General features: G+C 36.6%; 1 protein-coding gene across 16 annotated transcripts in view; it reads right to left on the bottom strand.

Annotated features, from left to right (window-relative positions):
• LOC105477129 (RALY RNA binding protein like) overlaps window positions 1-14,912 on the bottom strand; it is a 733,794-nt gene extending 718,882 nt beyond the window's left edge. For 4 of the 16 annotated variants that reach the window (XM_071068049.1, XM_011733502.3, XM_071068047.1 and 1 more), the window contains exon 1: window positions 14,113-14,427. Coding sequence is in view for 4 of the 16 variants with exons in the window: in XM_011733507.3 (XP_011731809.1) it covers window positions 12,655-12,670 (16 nt within the window). In the remaining 12 variants the exon portion in view is untranslated. Of the gene's footprint in view, window positions 1-12,654; window positions 13,194-13,243; window positions 13,350-14,112; window positions 14,455-14,694 lie in introns of those variants that run through there. The other 12 variants (XM_011733503.3, XM_071068040.1, XM_071068050.1 and 9 more) reach the window with 11 other exon arrangements.
• Window positions 14,913-19,438: the final 4,526 nt, after the last annotated feature.

Consider the following 19,438-nt stretch of genomic DNA (forward strand, 5'->3'; position numbering starts at 1 on the left):
CTTCTGAAACTAAGTTGGTATTCAACTGGTGTTAAATCTCTTAGCAAATTTACATGTTAAGTATATCATTCTTTTTTTAAAATAGTGAGTGATTCTCTGCAAGGCCATGGATAGCTCTCATTAAATCAGGTGTTAGGCAAATACCACTAATATAGAAGCCTATCCTATGAAGATGTTATCAATTTCTGACAATTGCATTACTTTCTTACCTCCAGGGCCAAATAACAAATGAGAGACTGAAAAAGCAAATTTAGTAAAAGTGGCCATCTTGCTTCTGAAGAACAGTAAGTATCAAGATAAATTTAATATTTCCTAGTCAACGGGACCATATTTTGTGATAACTTTTTGGCAAAAATGAACTTCAATGGATTTCTATTTAGGCTTTAATAAAAAGTGAAAGCTGAAATTGAAATGATCAGAGAGTATTTTAAAAATCTATCTTGGATAATCTCTGTTAAGGAACAAATGCCAAAAAGAGTTTGAAAACATGACATAGCCCTGAAGCCTCTTTGAGCACTCTATATTTGCACTGTCCTATGTGATAGCCACTGGCCAATGAGCTCCTGAAATGTGGCTAGTTCTATGCTGTTAAGCATACAATAGAAACTAGATATCAAATACTTAGCACAAAAAACAGAATATTTTAAAAGTAATTTTATATTGGTTACATGTTAAAATAATTTTTGATACATTGAGTTACATAAAATAATTATGAAAATTAATTTCAGCTGTTTCACTTTTTAACTTTTTAAATATGCTTTTTAGAAAATTTACAGTTACATATGTGGCCGGCTTGCATGACTTGCATTGTTTCTTTTGGACAGTGATCTAGAGAAAACTTGGGTCATGGCTACTGTTGACCTCCTTCCTTCTCTTCCATTTCCTTTCTCTCCTCTTCCACTCTTCCCTTTTTCTTCTTTTCCCCCCACTTAAGTTGTACCAACGTCCAGGGGGAAGACTAGAATAGGGGAAAAGACCTTGCAATTCTGCAATAAAAAGATTGCATATATGATGAAATGGGTTCAAAATAAAACAAAATATTTTCATATTATTGGTTCACTAATCTACTTTAAATTATCAATAAAGCTATATCATTAGAGCCATTGTAAAAAATCTAAAAGCATAGGTATCTTCTAAATTCATTTTATATATTTTATAGTACTTAACAGTTTCTAGTAAGTTTATTTGAAGTTTTGAGTAATCTCAATATATTCCAGGATAAACTTCATTCTCCCGAACAATAGACTATATATTAAAGCATAAAATAAGGATAAATACAAAGGTGCAAACTCATGTTAATTGTACTCTACCCTGACCTTCTCTTATTTTCCTCAAAATTTCACCATTTACTTTCATCTTCCAGTTTTTTTTCCATACAGTTTGCTCTAAATCTTTTTGTTGCTATTGTTCCTCTCACTTGGCCCCCTTTACTTTTTCTTCTACACACCTCTTCTCTACACTGTCATACATTCCTGACTCTGGAATACAGTGGAACAAGAGTAATACCTAATCTCCCAACCTGAGGACTCACCCAGCCACTAGAAAGGGGAGAAAGAAAATGTATGGCTAGTTTCTTCAAGTGCCTTAATAACCTAAATAACTACAATCAATCATCTTTACTTTTCTTAACACTCATAACTTTATGCATTGTCACTTTTCACATGCAGCGTTTCCTTTTCCAGAAAACTGTCTACTCATGAGGGTAAGACCAACGTTTTCTGATTTTTTAAAGTATTTTTTATTTGTTTGAGAAGGAGTCTCGCCCTGTCGCCAGGCTGGAGTGCAGCAGCGCAATCTCGGCTCACTGCAAGCTCCGCCTCCCAGGTTCAAGCGATTCTCCTTCCTCAGCCTCCCAAGTAGCCGGGACTACAGGCACATGCCACCACACCCAAGTACATTTTTGTAGTTTTAGTAGATTTGGGGTTTCACCATGTTGACCCAAGACACAGTGACTTACATATAACAGATCCATGACAAATATTGTCTAAATATACAAACAATTGTTGAAATTCTCACCCATTATGGCCACAGAAGAAACATTATGGAAGACTCCGAAAAGAGGGGCTAGAATCAGAATCAATTGCACTACAGTTTTAAATGTAAGCATTGTGTGTTTTTAACTTGCTGTGCATAGGAAGCTATTGTGAGGGCATTAATTATGTGAGCGTGTCTATTTTATTGGACAAGCGATGCTGACCTATTGATGTACCAATCAAGGTATCTCCTTTTTTCCATCTTTTGAACAAGACACAGTAGTCCACATTCAAGTTGTGAAGCCAAAAACTCCTGGGTTCAGATCTTTGCTCAGCCATTTAGTAGCACTAAGACATTTAACAAGTCCACTGTCTGATCCTCCCTTTTCTCTTAAATATTATTATCTATGATAATATACTCTCATAGTGTTGCAAAGATGAGACTCTATCTGACTAAGCACTTCTCAGTCAGTCTGGTCCAGAATGTTGATTCACAAATAGAATGAGATCTCAGCAGAGCAGCAGCAACAGAATTAGCAGTTAATACAGCTATCTATCTGCTATCTGGACTTCTGATGTTAACAAAAATGTATTAACAAATACTCTGTAGCTTTCTTTTCAATCTGAATCACTCACTGTTATACTTGATTATAGGAGCCTATATTCATTTCCTCGGTTTTGATAAGAGAATTCCTTACAAAGGGTTGCATTGCTGTATACACTGCAGAATTTATTTCTGTACTAACTGAAAATTCTTTTCAAATGCAAGCAAGATACATACATACATTACATATCTATAGCTTTCTTCAAAATGTTCCAAATATAGGACTAAAGTCCTAGAAGTCACAAACGAAAAAAAAAAAATCTGTTTTGGTCTTAGTTGATTGTAAAGCTCTAAAAATGTCATTGATACTTTTGACACATTTATAGTTTTCCTTTCCACCTTCTCACCTGTCGTCTTGTTACAGGTTTTTAAAATCACATTTTCAAAATTACACTTTTAATACTCAGCTTCACCTCACAATATCTTAACTTCTCAACATCAGCAGTGTCCTCCTTTCTTAGCCACATGCTTTACCATACTCTAAAATTTATTCACCATTTGAAGATGTTCCACTGTCAAACGCTGGAAATACAATATTCTTTTCTGACCAAACCCATCCATCCTTGCACTGCTCTCATTCTATTAAAATTAGTGAGCCTGCTATTCCTTTTCATCCCGCTCTTCAGGCTCTCAAATCTTACCAGTTCTTATTGTGTTCGTCTTGTGGAGCTGCCCTTGCTCTCTTTCTCAGCCCAGATTTATTTATGTCTTCATATTCACTACCTCTGGAAAGCTCATCACTTTGTTTTATACAAAGTGGATGCCTTACTAGTCTAACCAAGTAATCCTCAGCTGTTTCCTTAACCCATTCAGATTAAAGGCTGTTAAGTGTTGCTGGAGAAGTGATGTAACTGTGTTGACTAAAGTGACAACAAATACTAATTTTGCCAAGTTTCTCATTATGGCTCTAGAATCTTTTCTATACTTCATGCTTATTCCCTACTACACTCTCCTAGCTCCTATGTCCATACCAGTTAACCTCAACCTAGGACTTCATATACAATTATCTGAGAAGACTGACGTCACCATTAGATGGCAAACTCTTTGCAGTCAGCGTTGTTATCAGTTTTATTTACCACAGAATCCTCATCCCCCAGCACAATATTTACAAAGAAAACGCTCTGACAATATTTACAAAGAAAACGCAATATTTACAAAGAAAAAATATGTTGAAGAAATAATGAGTTAAACTAATGAACTGATTCAATTCTCTTCCTCTTTTGAGATGTAACCAGCCTCTCCTTGTGCTACCTTCTTAGAATATTCTGAAATTGACCCTGAAAAATTATTTTCCTTTCTATTATACCTCCACCTCTTTCTGCAAGAGGATTCTATCCTGAACAACATAAATATGCATTCACATTTTCCTTATTGTGGCTTTAAAAATAGCCTTCCTTCAGTAATATCAGTTCCATGGGTAATATTTCATTCCCACAATTTAACATTAAACTTCATTTTGTTTCTATCTCATAACTTCAAGATACCAGATGACCTTAAACATGGGCAATTGGACTTCTACTTCCATTTAACCTCAATAAACATATTTTTTTCTCAATGGCAACTAATAGACTACTCAACTTTCTTTATGAAAAAAAAATTCAAATAGATGGAATACTTGAAAGAATAATACAATAAAACCAGCATAAGCACTCCCTGATTTACAGTTGGTTAACAAATGATTATTTATTTTACATACACACATACACAACCACACACACACACACAAACACACACTCCCTCCCTCACTCCTTTGATGACTCCTAAGAAATTCAGTTGCGGGCCAGGCACAGTGATTCACATCTGTAATCCCAGCACTTTGGGAGGCCGAGACAGGTGGTCACAAGGTCAGGAGTTCGAGACCAGCCTGGTCAACATGGTGAAACCCCATCTCACTAAAAATACAAAAAATAGCCGGGCGTGTTGGCACATGCCTGTAATCCTAGCTACTCAGGAGGCTGAGGCAGGGGAATTGTTTGAACCTGGTAGGCGGAGGTTGCAGTGAGCCAAAATCGTGCCACTGCACTCTAGCCTGGACAAAAGAGCAAGACTCTGTCTCAAAAAAAAAAAAAGAAAGAAAGAAAGAAAGAAAATTCAGTTGCATATATCACTGCATTTATCCCAAATAATTCAGCACTTATCTCCTAACACCATCTATTTTCTAGCCCATATGAAAAATGTCCCAATTCTACCAAAATTTGACTTTTTATAGACCATGTTTTAAAAAAGTGAAATAAAATAAAACTTCAAGCACTGCATTTGTTTGTCTTTAGTCTCTTTTAATCTGGAAAAGTCCCTCCACAGTGGCACTGACTTTTTACAAGTCTACGCCACAGGGCTGATATGTATCTTAAATGTAGAATACCTCACCTTATGCATTTGTCTCACTATTTCCTCATGGTTTAGTTTAACTGGTCCTTTCTCTGAATTTTTCTGTAAACTGGAAGTTACACCTAACCAGGTTTTATTAGATTCAGGTTAGACATTCTAGCAACAATATTTCACAAATGGCACTGTAGCCTTCATATGGCATCTCATCAGGAGGCTCATGGTGTCAGGTGGTGTATTGGTGATGTTGGGTTAAATCATTCAGTCACTTAAAATGACTTGCAGATGCAATTAATACTTGAGCACTGTGAGAATATGTTATTCACTGAAATAATTTTAATTGATGATTTTATCACTTGTTGATCATCTTTGACTGAATCACTTACTTCACTGAGAATTACAAACAGTAATTTTCTAATTCTCACATTTCTTACACTTAACTCACATTATTTTGTGAAAATCTGTCCCTCATCAACCAAGAAGGGTAGGCTAATCATTTAATTATTTCAATTTAATTATTGTCATTTTTCTTTTTTATATTTTTTCTTTAGAGTGTCATTACGCACTCATGGATTTTACTTTATTCACTGTTTACAATTTGTTATACTCACTCTTAAAATTCAAACTGATTTAATTGCACAACTGGAAGGCCCTTCAAGCTAGCACTTGTTTACAACGATACAGCCTTATTTGTCTTTGACCATTTCCTTACTTTCTGGCACAATGAGTTCTCCCAGGCTCATCTTGTGTTTTTTCTGCCCAGACTTAGAATCAGCCAGTTCTAGGTTAAGGAAGACTAAAGGGCTCTTATCCTCTTGAATGGGGAATGATATTAAGAAGCCATGTTTTGTGCACTAGATGTGTTCATTGCTTCCTGAAAGACATTGCTTTGAAGATTTTTCAGTAGACATAGCTAGTAAATATCTTTATTTTTAAAGCTTTATAGTGTATTTTATTATCTAAGAGGTTAGCCCTCTTTTTTCCTTCTCAGAATATTCTCTGCTATTTTTGCATATAAATATACATTTTAAATCAATTTCACTAGTTCCAGTAAAACTTCCTACTGGTCTTCCTATTTAGATCATGTTATCACCATACACACACACATACACACACACACCACACACACACACACACATATACACACTACACACACACACACTACACACACACTACACACACATGCACATACACACTACATACACACTACACACACACATACTCACATACACACACACACTACACACACACTACACACACACATACACATACACACTACACACACACTACACACACACATACACACATACTCACATACACACACACTACACACACACTGCACACACACATACACACATACTCACATACACACACACACTACACACACACTGCACACACACATACACACATATTCACATACACACACACTACACACACACTACACACACACATACACATACACACTACACACACACTACACACACACACACATACTCACATACACACTACACACACACATACACACACATTACACACACACTACACACACAACTACACTACACACACATACACACATACACACACACTACACACACACACACATACACACACACACACACTACACACACACACACACACACATGACACATACAATCTTGGGAAAAACAGCCCTCTTTATGATGGCTGCCACATCATATTGAGGATCATCAATCACATTCATTTAGTTTCTTTTAAAAATTCATGGATTTTAATGGCAGATTACAAAGCTTTTATCTCAGGCCTTACCTTCTTTTAAGCCTATGCAGCATTAGCTCTGCTGAACAATATTTATACACACACACACACACACACACCACACACACTTTTTCTGAGCTTCAGTGGCTATCATTCTAATTCTATTTTTCTGCCTTTTATCAGCCCCTTTAACATTCACTCAAAAAAAAGAAGATGTTCCCAAATTTCTACCTGTGCAGGACTTATTCCCACCTAAAGAGTTTTAATGTAGATGATACTATCATATCTCCTTCTAGCCTTAAGTGTGCTTCCCAGTTCAATACCTGAATTTCCATTGCACATTGGTCATTTAATCCAGAAGTTAATGTCAGAACTTCAAATTACTATGTTCAAAATGGAATCATTTTCCCACCTCCAACCACAATCAGGCTCTCCTAGAGATATTACTTTCTCTTGTTTTGTTTTATACCACCTGTTTTCAAGATACCCAGATTCCAAAATTCAAAAGCAGCATTTAACCCTCCCTATACTTTGACCTCAAAATCCACTGATTTTATGAACTTGTGGACTTATGACCAAGTCTTTAAAATCCATCTCATCATGTTCATTCACACTGTTTCCACTATAGCTTATGTCTCCTATTCTACATTGAAAATATTCACTTCTTCAAGTTCTAAGGAAACTAATGATGAAACACTTTCTTGCACATCTGAAGAGGCAACTAAACACAGAATCCTCAAATAATATGTTACATTTAAATGTGTTTTATGTTACTAACTTAAAATGAGCTTGATAAATGTCACATCCAAATACGTGTAACAGTAAAATTGTGAGGTGGTATGATGTTGATGGTGCGATGTTGGTAGACAGACAAGACACCTATATTTATAGAACTCTGTGTTATGAAAGAATTAGCTGTTCAGCTTTCCTTGCACAAAAGACTAATTTTCCACATCATACTACAAAAGCTTCAAGGGTAGAGATTACATTTTGTACTCAGGAAGTCAATGTTGAATGTGTTTCCCAGGCTCTCTGCAAAGCAACTGAGGACAGAGAACCGTCTCTTCTGACCCAACCGCAGAGCGACAGTGGTAACTCACAAATGTGATGCTATGCATTGACTCTCTTCAGAAAACCTGTCTTGGAGAGATGTGTGATGACATGGTCATAGGAAGGTCCTTTCAGGATCAGTTAACAGTATCTGTGTGGGGCAATTTTCTTTTGTTTCTGCTCAAAGCACTCACTAGTGGAAAGCACTCACTATTGAAAACTTGCCAAACTACAGACATTTTAAGGAATGTATCAAGAATAAATATATAGCAGTTGTTTTATATTAGGAAAAACAAAACAAACAAAAAAATCCTCTCCACAAATGAAGCATCTCTGTGTAGAAGAAAAAACATGAGGTGTCAGTTAAGACTTCCTGTAGGTCAAATTTCCCTTTACCACTTATGGAGCTCTGAGCTCCAAGTCTCAGTTTCCTCCAACATATAAAATAATAATATTATCTAATCATGGAGGGGAAGTACAAATGGAATTGCATTAATTTGACACATCAATTTCTTTGCCTCTCATCTTGATTTAATGAAAACATAGCCATTCCTTACTCCCAGCTGTTAATAATTTCTGAAATGACTCAGAAATGTCTTGCTTCTCTTATTATTTAGCATATGGCTATCAAAATGTGCATAAACATTTTCTCTAAACACATGGATTATGTATGAATGCAATTAATTCCCACTCTGAAGTCTGGGGAAGAATTTGACCATATTATTCTAAGCAAAAAGTATATTAGTGAGTTAAATGGAATTTTGCCAAACATATTTATGCCCAGAAAATTTCTAGTATTTTGTGATATAAGAGCACTGAGTGATGCATGTTATTGTATCTTTCAGAAGACCAGTGCAAGACTTCCACGTTCTACTCCACAACTTTCCTCTCCATTTAGATTTTTACGTGATCAAATAAATAACTCTTAGAGTCTTGACCCCAGCTGAGGAGTCTGCAAGGACAGTCCAGAAAATATAAATCCTAAATACTATAACTGAAGTCCTCCAACTACCACCTCTGTGGCTACAAATGGAGAGAAAAAGATATTAAACCAATCCCTCTTTATTTTCCAGGACTCAGTCCCCGAAAAATAGCAAGATAATTCAAAACTAACAAACAAAAATAATTTTAAATGTACGGAAGAATTTAGAAAAACACAAAGTCAATTTTCCACAAGGTAAGTTTGATATTTAACATAAGTCTAACAAAAGAAAACAAAATTACCAATGTATGATGGAAAATCTAAAAGCAATGAGGATAAGCAAAACTACTAAAGTTGGCAACAGCTGTGTTATATCTACATAGTCTGCACATCAAAATTTAATTTAAGGAAGGGTGATGACAAGTATAATTATGTAAATTTGTTAACAGTGTAACTTGCTATTGATACATTCAGAAATCAGGTTTGCTTACATGTTATTGAATATTGTTTTCAAAATCATGATGTAGCAAAATAAACTTTTTATTGCCAATAAAATGAAAGTTTATATTGCCTGCCAATTACTGAACAGAAATTTATTAAATCAAAGAATCATACTGAATTATAGAAATAGGATCTTTACAAGCATTTGTACAAGTCACTGGAAGTAGACAGTAATAGTAATAAGAGAATAATAACAATAACTGCAGATCGATAAGGACCTTTTTAAACATGTTATTATTTACTTTCTGGAAGTCCATAAAAATTTGAAGAATAAAATTAATCATTACTTCAGGTTTTCATAGCAAAACACAGAATTGTCATAATGACAGTATGATAAAAGAAGAAATAATTATTTTTAAATCTCAGCTAATCATTATTTAAAAATAAAGATTTCATGTGTGATAAGACTATCTGTACAGCAAACCCCTGTGACATGCAGTTTAGCCATGTAACAAAACTGTACATGTACCCCTTGAAACTAAAAGTTGGAAAGAAAAAATAAAAATAACTAAAATAAAAATTAAAGTTTCAAAAGTCAGAGAGAAAAATCAATTGTAATTGAAATATTTTTCTCAAATTTGTTCTTAATATTCAATCTTACATATCCACTTCACTTCTCTTCTACTTCCATAATGGAGCTTTTTGAAGACTTGAAATGTAGTTATATCAATGAATGCCCTACTTGGTTGCTTACACTATCACTAAACAGTAAACAAAATATGACCACACTTTTACTGGCGTAGAGTTGCAAAAATGCAACAGACATATACTTCTCACTGGAATTTCGATATACTTACTACTGGCTCTTAAAATAAGTAAATACGGCATTTAAGAAACAGCTATCCAAATATTTCACATTTCTTTTAACTAGGAAGAAAATGTTTAGCATATCAAATTATTTTTCTAATTAATAATTTTTATATTCTGAAGGCATCATTTGTTTGTATTATTATAGTAGCTCTTTCAGCCGCTAGACTTTCATAAAAATTAGAGAAAATAAACCAACTATCATTTTTAAGAAAGGTAACGCATCTATTATGGCTAAGGATGTGTCTTTATAATTGTATGTTTGGAACTTTTCCCCCTTGTATATACAACAACACAGTGTGACTATTTGATGCATGTTAAGAAAAAAATTAGGGTGCTACGTGATTGTTTATGTCCAAGAAAAATACATATAAAAATAACTAATTGTTAATCTTCAATGATGAAAAGTTATTCATTTAAATATTATTCGACAGACCACACACTCAAGACAGAATTCCAACTAGAACTTTCTTTCTTTATATCGATTGAGAAAGACACTGTAAAATTAATTTAGTAATTCAAGATTTTAAACAATACCCACATTTTATTATCCCATAGAAAGTCCTAGAAAATTTAATAGGTTTTCATTTTGTGATTATTTCTTTGTCACAGTTTAGACAGTAAAATGTTTGAGGTCAGATAGTGATCCAATGCCAATTTAATTTGTGGGTCTTCTTTCCCTCGGTCCCTACCTTTACCCTGGAAACCCTCTCTCCTTACAGCATACAAACTTTTTTTCCCTCCTTCTCTCTCAGTAAGCAGTTGAAAAGATCTGCACAACTAAATTGATGTAAATCCCTGTGGGTTTCTTGGCGAATGAAAAAATGTATTTTTTCCACGAGAAGCCAGTAGGCGGTGCTAAATGTAGGATACTACCTTCAACAATTTTAAATCAAAAACTAAACAGGTGGCCAGTTTAAGAGTTGTAGAATTCCCAGTATGATTCACACAGGAAGAAATTTGAAAATTTTGAACGTAATAGGCACAAATGTAATACAAGTATACAATATAATCAAAAATGAATCTTAAATAAATGAAAACATAGATAACCAAAGGTTCTTAGAACGGTCTTAAGTTACAGAAATTAAAGCCCAACTACCTGTCTGTCCTCACATTAAAATCGTCTTTGGTCCCATTAATGGTTTCAATCTCATTGAGAAAGATCATACAATACAGCTAGTGTTTTGTCCAATCTTAAGACACAAACTACCTCTACCTTAGGGCAGCAACTGATACTCTTAATGAAAATGCAGGTTCGATCACTCAAGCTCTTTCTTGCTTGCTTGCTCTGTCTCTCTCTCTCTTAAAAGAACTAAACGACATACAACACATAAAACATACAAAAATATATTATACACACAAATTGTCTTGCTTTTTAATAAATAAGCACTTCTATGTACATACATTGTTATAATTTAAATGATTTTTAAAATCACAGAATGTTGCAAATGGCTTTTTAAATGTTTTATGTTAGCTATTTGAACCATATGTTAGCTGTCTGAACCATATATTTTAGTAATTAGCTCACTATACAAAATAAGAAAATCCTAATTTCAGGCTTAGTGCCATCATATTGGCTTCAAATCTTAGAACTATACACATCAAGATATCAAATATGGTGTCCACAGACAGTGACATAAACTATCTTCTTTATATAAACGCAAGAGGATTTCCTTCACAGGGAAAAGCTACTGTGAGAACAAAATACCTCACATACGATGAAATGTCCAAAGACTTTTGAGATACTTGCATGAGTTGTGAATAAAAAATATATATAGCTTTCCAGATATTACACTAACTTTTAATCTTCTACAGATAAATGGCCCTTTGCACTCCTTACTTTTTGACCACAAAGAGTAAAAAATAAGGCATAAAACTTTTCATTCCACAAACTGAGGTTACAGACAGTGAAATATTTGCTTGAAAAAGCCAGTGTATGTTATAAACCCCTTTGTCATGGGCCCCTCTGTATGTTGGAGTCAGTTTTTATTTCTGTAGTTACCCAGAAGAAAACTTCATCCGAGAGGTAAAAAGTTGTTTCATTTGCCTTATGTTTATTTTACAGAATCCAAACTACATACACATGATAATTTAAAGCTAAGCTTTTCATTTAAGGGGGGGAAAGGTAAGAAAATCAAAGTATTTAAATAATGGTGACTCTCCAGATTTTAAGATGTATGCCTTTACGAAATTTATTTGGACAGAAAAATTTCCAGCAGATTCTGTCACAGTGTTAAATACAGAAAAGGCTTTTTATTGCGAACTGGTCCGTCTCTGAAAAGTAATGCTAAATTATATTGAAAACATGTAACAGGATAATCATAAAATATAATAGAATACATTCAACACTGAGTATTTCAATGCTACCAACACACAAAATCATCACCTCTATCACCAACCCCTCACTCCTGCCCTGTACACAGTTCTCAGGGGAAAACCTTTAGAGCCAGTATTAGGTGGTTAAAAAGAGGGAAAACTCTCCCTCTAATAAAATTTAAATAAGGGGCATTTTTATACCTTAGAGCTGTAGGGTCATTACTGCAAACTAACAGCGTCGTCCTCAACATTAAACCCAAGTGACCATCTTATAAGAAACTATTTCCCCATTCCCTGGAAGACGACACCAGCAGGCACTTAAAACGAACGCAACACAACAGGCATAAAGAAAAGATCCAAAGACAGCACCACTAAGAAAGCAAAGCCCTTTGGAAAAGCAAAATAGGCTGGGAAAGACCTACTGCGTCGTTTACTCATTGCGAAGAGGAGGAGCAGGAGTTGAGCGTGCGGGGGCCGGTGCCATCCTCAAGGCTCTGGAAATGTCTCGAGCTCCGGCCCGCGTGGCCTGGAGCCAGTCCCTCCGGAAGATGCGGTCTCTGCCGCTTCTTCCCCCATCTCCCGGGTGCTCTGGGGGTCCCCTCTAGCCGGACCGACAGCCCGCGCCACGTACACGGCCCTCGCCCCTCTGCTGTGCAAGTGGCCCTCGGAGAACTTACAGGGCCCCCTGGCCACCTAGTGCCCGGCCAGCGCCGCCCGCAGCGCAGACACCACCCGCCCAGCCGGGAGATGACCTGGGCGCAGCTCACGGTGGGGGGTGGGGGGAGGGGACTGTATTTTGTGCACATCTAGAAAACGATCCTGAAGCCGGCAACTGACTTTGGTTTTCCCTGGCTCCCGGCGCGGCTCTCCACACCTCCGGCGCGGACACTGCCCGGAGATGCGCGCGCGCAAACACAGACACACACACACACACTCACACTCACACATTTCTTTGCTAGGACCAGTGTTGCCACTGCACACCCGGGAAACGCCTCCAAGGGGACCAAGTACCTGCTCTCTGCGAGCTGCTCAGCTGTTCACTTCATCCTCCGTTGACAAGGAAACCAAACCGCACTTCTTTTTTTTTTTTTTTTTTTTTTTCCAGAAAAACCTTCCACTGCCATCATTTGAAAATTGATTTACGGGGAGGGAAGGGGGAGAAATAAGGGACAATATAGATATAGATATCAGGATATCTATCATAAAATTATCTCGGTTTTTTTAAAAAAGTCAAATGTGCAAAAGTCATAGTTAATTTAAAGGAGGAAAAAAGTATTTTGCTTAAAAATGATCCCAGTCACCAGCTGTAAGAAAAGTTTCATGTTATCAATGGGTATCAAAAACAGGAGGGAAAAAAACGAATTTGTTCTCACCGGCTTCCAAAAAGGGCACAAAAATATAAAATTAACGTCTTTGCTCAGTGGTTTGCACCAGTATTGCAAGACCACAAACTTGTAAACACTGCCGTAAAATCCCACCTATACAAAAATGTTATCAGAAAAAGAGTATGCAAAAAAAAGAGTTAGAAACATGCTTTTTATTTTTACAAAGGAAAAAAAATAGGCACCATACTTCACATCGCTTTTTCCATAAAACCAGTTGCACATTTTGCTGGACTTGGGAGACGCTCCCAGCGGGCACGGTCGCCGCGGACTCCGAGACACAGCGCCTTGTCTACAGAACGATCGCATGCTAGAAAAACTTGGATTCAGGAAAAGGCTCAAAATCATGCTCCTCCAGTTTTCCCAAATATAAACAATAATCAAAGAAGTGGAAAAAAAGAAAAAAACAAAAACAAAAACAAAAACAAAAAACAAAAAACAAAAAAAAAGGACAAAAAAAAAAGAATAGGACAAGAATGCCACTGAGAAGGTACTCACCGAGCGGGAGTAAAATGTTGTAATAAAAATGAGATTTAGTATAAAATACAGTATGGCGGTGGAAGAAGGAATGAAGCACGTTTTTTTCCTCGCAGTCTCTGCCTCAGGCACTGACACGTGACTCGGAGCCAGGCTGACTTGCAGGCAGCGGGGAAGGACCCAGGCTGCGAGGGGGGAAGCCCACGGAGCCCAACTCTGGCTGGCGAGGCGGCGGCGGCGGCGGCGGCGGCGACGGGGAGCCTGGCGCCTGCGAGCGGCAGCACCAGTGGCGGCAGCAGCGGCAGCGGCAGCTCGCGGCAAGGCTGCCTCCGCTGTGAGCCCAGACGAGCAGGTGCCCCTCACGCTGAGGCTGAGCACACGCACACGCACACGCAAGACAGGCAGGGCGCCGGCGAGAGGGGGAGCCGAGCGGGGTTGGGCCCGAGGCGCGCAGCTGCCGCCGCCTCTGCCGCCGCTGCCGCGATTGATGCTGCTGCCTCTGTTGCTGCCGCCGCCGCCTCGGATTGGGAGTGTGTGCTGTGGGGGGAGCTCAGAGGGTGCTGATCCAGAGCCTTGAGAGGAGGTGCACAACTTGCTGCTCACCTGAAAGTTGTTGCTTGCCACTTCCTTGTGTATTTCATCTATATTTCATCTCGAGGGGAGAGATCTCACCTGGGGAGAGATCCCATCCTCTTCTCTCTGGAAGTTTTACTATTCAAGCCCAGATTCACTCATTCGTTGTTTTTTTTTTCCCCCTGATCTTCCATTTCCCATCCCTCCCAAGCTCCCTTTGCCTCTGCTGTTCCCTCCTCCCTAGATCTGCGTTTCCCCCTCCCGATTCTCAGGGAACCTGGCTCAGCGCGATGCTGGGGGCGTTGTCACGGGCAAAGCCACCGTCAATCTTTATTGCCAACTGAACGCACAGCCTCTCTTTCGCCGTCTTCAAGGGGGAATGCTTGCAGTTTGAAAGACACAACATAATCTCTTATTTAGGAAACCCCGTCCCGGGTTTCTTTCTGCGGGTTGCGGAGCGGTGGGTGGGGGCATGAGTGTCTTCGATTTATTCATTCGTGGACCAGGCATTGTTTGTTTTGTCTGTGTGTGCGCGCGTGCTTCTGAGCTGGTCTGGAAAGCTCTACGGGTCTATGCTCTATGGCAGAGACTCCTGCCTGACTCTTGCTCAAGTTGTTGGTTGAGGCTGGAAGTCAAAGGAGAGGGGCAAGGGAAACAAGTGAGTCCATTGTGTGAGTGCTCGCCTGGAGGGAGCAAGCACTTGGCGGTCGAGAGGGGGAGACGTGTACCAGCAGTGAGGCGGTGGCGCACCCCGTGGGAACCCAGGTGGCTGAGCAGTGGATTCTGAAGGTGAGGGTGGGAGAGGAATTTCTTCACCCAGCATCTGGGTTAGGGCGCTGATCGATCGCCTGAACAAAGATGCCATCAGCCAATCGCTGGGTGCGTTGGGCTTCTATTACTGCCTGTTGAAGAATCAGCTTTGTGGACGCTGGAACGCATCTATTTTTCTTCATTTTTGTACAATACTCACCTCAGGACCATTTCCCTGTGCTGCTTTGAATCTAGGTTGTGTGGAATTAATTGGCATCTCTATGTTTGAGAATGAGCAGTTAACACAATTCTGCACTTCACAGATTCCTGCTTCCGATCTTTATCTCAAGGTTTCCAATGCTGACGTTTCAGATAAAATGCCTCCACCAGAGATGATCTAACCTCGACATTCTGAAAATTAAGTACACATCCTTCATACAGAGCTTCAGTAGCAAATATGGTTCTCAAACATTGTGCTTAGAAATTCATTGGCCAAATAAAGTTTTAATCTGCAATTTAAATAAACGAGATTTAAAATAGCCATTAAAATATCATTAAATATTTATTTTGGTGAGTTGCCAACTGTACACCCACTTATTATACATACTTTCCAGGGAGGATTGTTGATTAGAAATACTGACTGAGAGAGATGAATACATCAAAGTGGATTTGATAACTTTGGAAGCCTTGAGTTGTACTCGGAAATCACAGGATTTTAAGCTGGTTAATACAGATCAAATATTGTGCTTTCACTGTAAAACATGTTGGACTTTTTTTTTTTTAAGTAAGATCTCTTTACACGTGATCTTTTTCTTCCATAACTCCTGAATGAATTTTATCTAGGATTTAAAACTTGGTTTGTTAAATTTTCCACATTTTCTCTTCCATCTGAAAATATATCTGATCTAAACATTTAGGAAGAAAATATTTTAATGCATATATTTTTCCATCATTCATATCACAGTGGTATTCAAATGTGAAAAACTTCACTTTAAAAATGAGTTTTGAACCTTTCAACCAGGCTGGGCAATGTCTGGAATTTAAAGAGTTGTTCAAGAAGAACTTTGAAAAACAAGCTATTTAGAATTACACTGCAGTAATGGCTGTCAGCCAATCACAATGATTGTCAGTCTTTTATTATTCAATAAAATGACTCCCCTTTATGTTAAATGCAGCTCTGCTGAAGAAAAGCAAGACATCAATATCCTCCCTGCACTTTTCCCATTTACTTACATAATTAACAGTAGAGTACTCAAAATATTCCACTATCATTTATTTCCAATGTGCCATTTTCATATTTTTGGGTTGTATCACTGCATTATAAAAAAGAGTAAACAAAGTCAGGTTGAGGCAACTGGTATTCAGAAAATATAGCCACTCATTTAGTTTTTGTAACAGCTCCATGACATTGACATTATACTCATTTTAACTATTAGAAAAATAAAGTCAGAGATTTTGAGTAATTTATACGAGATTGTATTGTTAGTACATAGAAAAAACAGGATTGAACCAAAAGTATATCTGGTTTTACAGCTAGAATAAAAAAAATTCAAAAAATACATCAAAGATACTGAATACTTTTCAATAATGTCATCAAAGCCAATTAACAAAGACATGATTTGCTCAAATTCAGGAGATCTGAAATAGATTTGTGAGAGTTAATTTAGTTCTATTACTGCCACAAATAACAATTGCAGTACACATATTTATATTCACTTTTTTGATTCTATAAAATACATGAAGAAAATGTACGAAATGCAGAGGTGAGGGGGTTAAATTTTTCTTAACAAAAAAATCTGTACAAAAGATGTGGCCATGTTATCATGGTTATGTCTTCAGGAGTTAACTATAGAGACTTTTTAAAACAAAGTTTTCATGTAAACTGTTCCTGTTGATGTCCATTCCAAACTAAGTCATGGTATAATTGAAAAAGTACACTAAATGTAAGATAAAACAAATAAATGATGATAACTGAGGGAAAAAAATCTATTTTAAAATTTGTGCTATGTAACCTCAATGTTTGTTTCCACAAGAAAATAATGAAGATATATGAACCACAACTATATATATATATAAAACATATAAATATATACTTAGAAATTAGGTTAGAATATCATGGTTTAAATGCATAGTTTTACATTCAGTACTCTCAAATCATTTTCTTTCATTTCGCCTGCTAATTTTTTTCATAACTTTATGACTTTTATGTTTGATCAATTTTTTTCCTTATTTGTCCTATCTCTGCCTATGAATATACTTCACTGATACTTCTCTTTCAATGTCTGATTGCACTTTTTCAAATATTTTTGTTTGGAGAAACTACAAATACCAAGACATATGAAATAATGTGTACAAATAACCAAAGAAAATATATGAAAACAAATATTAACATTATAATATGTCATGAGTAAAATAAAGCAAGAAGCACTATCACAATTTCTGTGTAATTTAATTTTTAATATGTTTTAACTGTTTTTTACATATTTTTAACTTTTACTTTAAGTTCGGGGTACAAGTGTAGGTTTGTTGCGTCGGTAAACTTGTGTCATGGGGGTTTGTTGTATAGGTTATTTCATCACCCAGGTATCAAGCCTAGTACCCATTACTTATTTCTCCTGATCCTCTGCCTCTTCCTACCCTCCACCGTCCAAAAGGCCCAAGTGTTTTATTTCACTCTTCACATTTTATATTAATGGATTCAAAAAATTCTGATAGGTAGACTAAAATATATAATACATTAAGCTTTACTATGATTTAGGTACACTCATTTATTTCCGTATTAAATTAATAAAATGTCTATTCTCTAGAAAGTTAATGTAGAACAAATTAATGTCTACTAGTATTATTGTATAAATATGTTTATTTTGAATTAAATACATGGATTATAATTCTATGATACAATAGCCTACAATAGTGACAGGGTGTGTACACAAGAAATCAAGAAATCATTGAGGTGTTTCCTAATAAATATATGTGAGGCACAGAGAGAAAAAAGAACAAGACATGTTTAGGATTCTGCATCATTTGCTATTATTCACTGATTACTGATCTGATAATAATCCATTCTAAACAGAGTTTAAAATGTCACTTGATAAATTTAGCAGCTGTGAATTCATCCAAGATGCTTCTTCAGATTTTAGGATCTAAAGATATAAGTACTACTATTCTGGAGCCAAAAGTAGGCACCTGAAAAGGTTCCACAGGTTAAAAATATTGTTAATTTAAAAATACATGGAGAAAGTAAGGATACAAAAGAGAGAAGGAAAGATAAAGGAAAATTGTATGACCAAGAACACTGCGGGCCTGGAAAATCTCCAAAATAATACTTGAGAAATGTATGACAAGTGCAAACACTGGACAGATTTGGGTCATACAGATGAGTCTTAAAAGACATATGGCAAAAGCACATTAGAAAAATATTGCAGACTTTCCAGTATGTTTTTGCCTAAAAACTCGAGGAAACAATGTTGCTGAGGTTAACAAAACTCTAAATCAGAAGAAGTAACATTTTTTTAAAAAGAGAGAGAAAAAAACAGAAAAAATTATCTTTATTTATGTCTAAAAATCAAGAGATTTGTTGATGTGAATGACCAGACTGATTTCACTGCAAAAGTAATTTTAAGTAGAAGAATCTTGAAGATGTACAGAGAAAACTGACATTTTACTGTCCACCCACAAGATTTTAAGGTATGAAGTTGTTCCTTTGTATACCATGATATAAAGTCATCCCTAGATGTGGGGGACTGCTTCCTCAAGTACCAAAATCTTGTATGCTCAAGTTTTAAGATGATACAGTATTTGCATATAACTTATGCACTTCCTCATACTTTAAATCATCTCTAGATTACTTACAATACTTAGTGCAATGTAAATACTATGTGAATAGTTGTCATACTATATTGCTTTTAAATTTGTATTCTTTATTGTTTTATTGGGTTTTTTTCCCAAAATATTTTCAATTCATGGTTGATTAAATCTGTGAGGATTCAGAACCTACAGGTATGGAGAGCTGAAGTTATTATTC

Source organism: Macaca nemestrina, chromosome 8 (assembly GCF_043159975.1).
Source record: "Macaca nemestrina isolate mMacNem1 chromosome 8, mMacNem.hap1, whole genome shotgun sequence".
NCBI classification, from domain to species: Eukaryota; Metazoa; Chordata; class Mammalia; order Primates; family Cercopithecidae; genus Macaca; species Macaca nemestrina.